Source organism: Candoia aspera, chromosome 6, assembly GCF_035149785.1.
Source record: "Candoia aspera isolate rCanAsp1 chromosome 6, rCanAsp1.hap2, whole genome shotgun sequence".
Classification (NCBI taxonomy): Eukaryota; Metazoa; Chordata; class Lepidosauria; order Squamata; family Boidae; genus Candoia; species Candoia aspera.
The window spans coordinates 71354379-71361435 of record NC_086158.1 but is presented as its reverse complement, the minus strand read 5'-3'; the positions used below and the strand labels follow the sequence as shown (position 1 = coordinate 71361435).

General features: G+C 43.8%; 1 protein-coding gene across 1 annotated transcript; it reads right to left on the bottom strand.

The window, feature by feature from the left end:
• Positions 1-4085: 4085 nt before the first annotated feature.
• VENTX (VENT homeobox) lies at positions 4086-6392 on the bottom strand. The gene is made up of 4 exons (XM_063306576.1): positions 6155-6392; positions 5716-6111; positions 4795-5030; positions 4086-4418 (listed from the first exon to the last, which is right to left on the bottom strand). The coding sequence occupies exons 1-4, from the start codon at positions 6390-6392 to the stop codon at positions 4086-4088; spliced, it is 1203 nt and encodes a 400-aa protein (XP_063162646.1).
• Positions 6393-7057: the final 665 nt, after the last annotated feature.

Sequence of the window (7057 nt, the reverse complement as noted above, 5' to 3'; positions counted from 1 at the left end):
CATGTTTATTAGATTTCCACTGCCAAATTTTGAAATGCTAGAATGATGCAGAAGAAATTTCATAATATTTTTTAGGTTTTTTTAGTTTTGTTGGTTAAAAAATCAAGTGGTGGTATCCAACTATTATTACCTATTCCATTATTTTAATAAGACCCAATTCCATATGGTTTATTCAGTTTGTAAAAGGTGGCAAAGAAAACATGGAAGTATTGTGGCTATCAATTTTTGCAGAACCCTTTGGCAGTGATAGATCATTCTGTATGACTTGGAAACACACTGAATTTGTTTGGACATATTAGTTAGGATTTTCCAAATAATTTACCTTTGACTTTTTTTTTTCACAATACCATGAACTTTTTTCCCCCACATTTTCTCCCACCCCCTTATATAATTAGTTGTTTCTAGAATCTCATTGACCATTTTCTCTATTAGTCTCCATACCAAAGTATTTCCTCCAATTTTTCTCTTATAATCTGCTCTTATGCCTGGCTCAGATCAGTGGTAAAATCTGGAAACATACCTGGAATATGTAATAGCCTACATGCCATCTCTTCTGGCCATCTTGTGTGCTGCATAGCTCAGTACCTTCTGCCTTACATACTTGGAAGTATGTATACTGTATATATACACTATGTAGACATAAGAAATTTAATTGATTTAATAGATACAGGATGCAGACCGGATTCATTGTTATAGGTCAGAGGAGCTCAAGCACCATGCATTCATATTAGACATTCCTAAAGAATAAATGCAACTGCAGCAAAGGCAATGGTTATGCTATTGTTGTTTTAATATCCTGGACACTGGATCAGTTTTACTGAAGAATGAAAATATGTAGCCCAGCAGCAAGGATAACCTTAAAACATATGATTAGGCTTACACTAAAGTAGATCATGCCAGCTGAAGATGGGGTTTCAGCTTGGTGGCAACTGAATCACAGTATGGGATTTGAGAAGTTTGTTTAGATTACTTCCTATAATGCTGTAACATTCCTGAGTAAATTTTAGGGCTTGCTTCCAGATATTCCTAAAGTTGTATTATCTAAGTTGTTTCACTTTGCTATTGAAGGTTACCTGGGAATGACATGTATTTTGTACAGTATGTGTGAAAATATGCTGTTGTGTGTGTGTGATGTGCACTTAACTATCCATTATCCAGTCATATATGCCTAGATGTGACTAAAACAGTGTACATTTTCAATTGTGTACTATAAAAAATATGTTCAGTATGTTTAAAAGGAAACAGAATGATTATCTACCCAATTTTATCACCTGATTATACGGGCCAGAGTTTAGCCCAGATCTAGATGAAATAATTTTCTTGGAAACCATCACATTTTTCAATTCCAATCCCCAGGAGGAAGAACAAAACCCAAATGTAACCAGAACATTTTATCAAAAGGGGAAAATCAATGAGTGACTAAAGCAGTTCAAATAAAAATAGTTTTTATTAGGTGGAAATCGAAATGAAAAAGTGAAAGAATGAAATTCCAAAATACTGCTTGACTCTCAGTTCAACTGTATCTTTAACATTTATTTGTTTAAAAGTATGAACTATTCATTTCTAGGTATCTGTGCTTAGCCCTTGATATTAAATCGAAAGAGAGCAATCGTAATGCAATCAGTCATGCTCCTGGAAAATATTTCCAAGATACAAAATGAAGAGACCATTTTAAAGCCACTTTATTTAAAGTGCTAGTGTTTCATCATTAGCTGGTTGACTTCGATGTAAAACAAAAAAAGCTAAAAGCAGAGTCAGAACTGGATAGTATTTGGATGGGAGACCACCAGAAAGCCAGGAAATTAAATTGGAAAGTTAAAAAAATAAACATCCTGGAGGAAGGTAACGCAAACCACTTCTGCACTGGTACTAAGCAAACTTCATGGATAGAGCTATGTTGTCAAGAGGTGAGCTTGACTTAAACACATCTTTACCTATCCCATTAGCCTTTAGTAAAAGTAAGAATGCAGGCCCAGTGACCTCCAAAGTTGTCAAATTTTTAATATCATGGAAGGGGAAAACTTGTTAGTGGAATTAATTATGTATCATTGTAATTGGATGTAGTAGAATGAAATCCCATTTAGGCTTTTGTCCTGACCCTACCTATTGTTTTGGCTGGGAGGATGGAGAGTGGTATTGGTGCACATCGCTTAAAAGTGAGGATAAAATAGTAAGCTCTAAGATAATTGGCAGAGAGTCTGGTGTAGTAGTGAAAGACATTGAATTAGAAGTCAGAAGAACAGTGAGTCCAACCTTAGCATGAAGCTAGTTACTCTCAGCCCTAGGAATAAGGCAATAGCAAACCACTTCCAAAATGTTGCCAAGAAAACTGCAAGGACTTGTCCACGGATGACAAAGGCACTCATTTACAATTGAGGTAACTGGCAGAGATAATCCTAACCTGGTTGCAGGTTTGTGGCACCAACAAAGTGATAACTAAATGCATCATGCAACCTTTGACTTTTACCCCCATAACTCACATTTTTCTTTCTATTTGTCCTGATGAAAAGTGTTAGAGGCCCCAAACACTTGCTTTCAGTAACTTTTATTTTTGGGCTTTCTATTGCCTAATAAAAAATACTGAATCAATATGGGGGAGGAGGCAGGTTTGGCTAGCAGGTATTTGGTGGTCTTAAAATAGTAATGCTACATACTATGAGACTATTTTGTTTATATCCTGGCTTTGTGCTCAGAGTATTCAAGAGGGCATAATGAAAATCTATCAGAAAACCAAATTGAATAAAAACGATTTAAACCTCCATGAACTAGTTTAATTTGGAAGACCTGGTGAAAAAGGAACAACTTGACTCCTTTTCTGAAAGGAGAAAGAGGAACTGGATACAGTTCTTGTGGGAACTGATTCTCTAGCTTGGAGTAACTCAGGAAAGAAGAAAGTGAGGGCATCTTTAATAGGATTTGTCTTGCTATCCAGATAGGATTTCTCCCAAGTTTACCAGCCACTTGGATATTATGAGTTATCAGGCACCCAAATATCACTTTGGAGAGTATGTAAAACTGATTGATCTCAGCTTCAGCTAACTCAATTCTGCTTTACCACAGCTCTGACCTAGGACATACAGCTGTAGCAAGGATTACCTTAAACATGCATAGGGCTGAACACTTAAAGCACAAAGCAACTGTTATGTTTATAGCTCTCTCTCCATGCCACCTGATGCATGCGTATCTACAATCACAAGTGGTTCCCATTCAGGTCCTTAGGAGGAAATGTAGTTCATTGAGCCCATATGCTGCATACAGAAGAGCCCAGATTCAAACTGCAGCATTTCCACAGTGGGCTGGACTAGTTAATGCCTCAAAACTTGAAGATGCTGCCAGCCAGGGGCAAAATGATTGCGTAGAGACTCCAATGATCTGACTCAGTATGTGTCAGTTTCATGTATTCTTAGCTATTTTCAGCATCTCAACAATGAACCCCAAGTTAACAATACCCAACAATAAATCAAGCTTTGTATCATGCCAGTAGCTCTAATGGAGAATTAAAAAGGTGGAGAGAACCTATGAATAACATAGCATAATGAATATATTGCTTCCCAACACAGAAGATTTGTTGTTGGGTGTGAATAAAGGCCAAACTTTTTTTTTGGCAGAATATCGCTTGATTCTGGATTGCCTTTGCAGTGTTAAAAACACATGGCTTGTAACTTATCTGTGATGTGCTTTTGCACAACTCGCACAACAAAAGATTTTTGAACTCCTTATCAGGCATAAGCTAATTTCAGAAATCCAGTTTAAGGTCAGTTTCCTCCAGCTTCAGCTAAATATGACATGTCCAAATTTATGTTAGACCAGGAGAGACATCTTGGAATTGTCTGTATTCTTCCAGATCAAGTCCTTATTTGCATGACAATCCAAATCCAAAAAGATCTTGTTGAATCTATTAGCAATACTGCATGCATTGTATTTACATTAGTATCATTTCCCCACTCACCCAATATGTAAATGTCTCTGTGCAAAAGCTCTTCACAGCATGTATGTCCAGGACCAAAGATTTCTATAGCTCTTGATAATCACTTGATGAACAAATTTTAGTGCAAATTGATTGTGTTATGGATCATCAAAGTCCTTCAGAGAGTCATGAACACTGTTCTTGGGTCTTGGTATCCCACAAAGTAGGGAATAGGCATTGGCCAGATAGCACCTGGCTGTCCTCCAGAGGTGTTTCTGGGATCCAGGCTGGGAGGTGGCATTGGAGGGAAAGGAATGCCAGAAGGAATAGCAGAAGATTCCCTCCTACTGAAAGTCTGTTGGTGTGGTGAATAAACATAGGACAAGGGACCACTTTGAGGTCCAAAAGGGAGGTGGCCATAAAATGGTACGCCATGGAAGGAGGGCTCTGGCCTCATCTCCTGCAGCTGACGTTTCAGCTTCATCCGACGGTTCTGGAACCATGTCTTGATCTGTAGAAAGAGAAGAAAGAAAGAGAAGTGGATGAATCAGTATCCTTTATTAACGCACATGGAGAGTCTCATTCTTCTCCCTTTGTATTTCAACAGAGTGAAGAACAAATGGTGGCATCCAGTGTTGGATATATAATGGCATCACCTGATCAAGATTTGGAATGAATACTCTTATGAGATATTGTAAAACTTGGTACCCGCCAGATGCACAAAGTTAACAAAGCCTGCCTGGAATTCTTAGCCATCATAGCTGAAGACAAACTAGGCGGCGCTTGAGTAATACATTGGGAGGTCACCAGATTGGGAATGATTGTAGTGAAGAATGAATATCCCTTTCTGTAAATGAAATTACAGTAGATTAGCGCAATAAAATTACCTGTACTTCAGAGAGTTGCATTTTGCTGGCCAGTTTGCGCCTTTCCGCTGCTCCCAAGTACTTGTGACGCTTAAAGGAACTCTCCAGGGTGCTGATCTGTTCCAAACTGAAAGCGGTGCGCAAACGGCGGCTATTCGCGTTTCGGCCTCCGCCGTCCTCTGGAGTCTGGCACTCGGAGAAGCTTCCTTCGCCGTCGGACCCGCACTCCGTAGTGCTCCACGCCCTTTTGGAAGCAGCTAATGGTTCCGCAAGAAAAATAGGCAAGGCTCCGGGTTAGAGGGGCAAACGCTTGCAGTTTTTCCTTCCTCTAGAGGAAGTGGCTGGGTTCCCCAGTCTATCGCCCAGATGGGTTGGGTTGCAACCCTTCATCCCCAGCCAGCACAGCCAATGACGATGTTTGATCAAGAACAATGGAAGTTATAGGCCCGCGAATCTGGAGCGCACCTGACCGAGGAAGCGCATGTCAGAAACTTTTACATACTGAGTAAAATGGATACGTAAAGTTCAACAGCTGTGGTGTGTCTCCCGAGTATGCCCAACTTCCTCTCACAAATTTAGAACTTATTCAGGTTTATTAACAATTATCTTGAGATGGGGAGTAAATGAAACTACTTCCTTTAAGGTGAACTGTAGGAATACATTTTTTTAAAAAAAGCAGTCTTAACCTTGCCCAGTCCTATCTCTGAAAGCTCAAAGAGACTCCCAGCCGCCAGTTTCGTTCCTCTCCCACTTAGGCTGCGCTGTAGTAAGCGTCCTTGGGAGGAAATTCCCCTGAGCTCGGTGAGGTTTTATTAGTTCAAATAAGCACAAGACCAGGCAACGCAATTTACTCGGTTTTCCTTCTACAGATAGGGAAGCAGCTAGCAGAAATTCCGAAGGAGAGGCCAGTGATTTGCTCTGATACAGGCCCTCAGCCGCTACGCAAAGCAGCAGCGAGAGAGCAGGCTCGCTCGCTCGCTCGCCCGCCCTCTCTGGAGGGAGGCAAGGCTCGAAGGCTGGAGCACATCGCTCGCCTCTCTTTGCTGCTTAAAACACGACTGTTCCACTTGGCCATCCGGGCGGCTCCAACTTGGGGCTCCCCCGTACTCTGGACTGGAATCCCATCGTCCTGGGAGGAATGGCAGCGGTCTCCCCTACGGCTGAGTGGGAGCACCCAACCGCCGCTCGCTGCATCGCATTCTCGGTCTACCGCCTGATTCAAAACACTACACACCGGGGCCCAGTCTGAGCCAGCCCTGCGCCCCCTCCGTCTGAGGCTCCCAGTGCCGCCGACGGTCCCTCCCCGGGCCTCCTTCCCCGTTGCAGCCCGATCCTTGTCTGCGACGCCGTGACACGGAGTTCAGCGGGAAACCTGCCGTACCTGTGGACGAGGAAGGCGTGGGAGACCTGTTCTTCTGGAGCGGAGGGAGAGGCCCCGGAGGCGGCTCCTGCGCACCGGGGACCAGCTTGCCCTCACTCGGGCTCTTCTCCCTGGCCGGTGAATTGCCCTGCTGGGCCTGGCCGCCCTCGGACGGGGCGGCCTCTTTGGCTTCTGGCCTGCTCCGGGCGTGCCTGCTGCTCTGGGAAAGCCATTCCACTGAGAAGGGAGCCTTGGTCATGGCGCGCCGGCTTCGGGCTGGCTCTCCACGCTGGGCGCGGCCGCCCGCGTCCCTTCCCTTATGAGCCGCGGCCCCGAGCCCAGCGCCGCTGGTGTAAACAAACATCAAAGGGCAGATAACGCCGTCTAATTATCATCGCCCCCACCCCCACGACAAAAGAGGCTGTTCACACATTTTCCAAAGGCCGGCCGGGGCTGGCTCCAACGTGTCTGCCGAGGGCTCAGGTCGCTCTGTGGTAAGCGATTTACAGGCCCCGTCACATCCTTTACCGAGCCGGATTGCCCAGCTTTATGGAGGGCGGCTTCAAAAGGCCATCGGAACTGTAAATAGCTGCCCGGCCTGGCGCAGAGGAGATTTGGCTGGGGCCAATTTTCTTCACATCCACACTTGTGGATATGCCCCCTCGCCTCTTGCTTGCTTATGAGTTTATCAAACTGAACCATGATTAGCTTCCACCTTCCTGGCTGCCTTGCCTTTAAAGAGGTGCCAAGTTCGAGACAGCAGGAGCCTGTGTGTGTGTATGTGTACACACGTGGAGAACAGCAGTGACTTCCTTTGGCCCAGAGGAAGGAAATGGTTTTACATAGCTTTTCTCTGCACCTCCTCATCCTGAAGTTTATTTAGCTCAACCTTCCTACCAACTGCACCAGCCCCTTCCCCTTCCC

Bases quoted from the DNA above. Each gene is read 5' to 3' on its own strand.
- VENTX (XM_063306576.1), bottom strand. From the start codon at position 6,392: ATGACCAAGGCTCCCTTCTCAGTGGAATGGCTTTCCCAGAGCAGCAGG. The intron at 6,112-6,154 runs GTACGGCAGGTT...ACGGCGTCGCAG, and splicing joins CACGCCTTCCTCGTCCACAG to ACAAGGATCGGGCTGCAACG. The intron at 4,419-4,794 runs GTAATTTTATTG...CTCTTTCTACAG, and splicing joins TGCAACTCTCTGAAGTACAG to ATCAAGACATGGTTCCAGAA.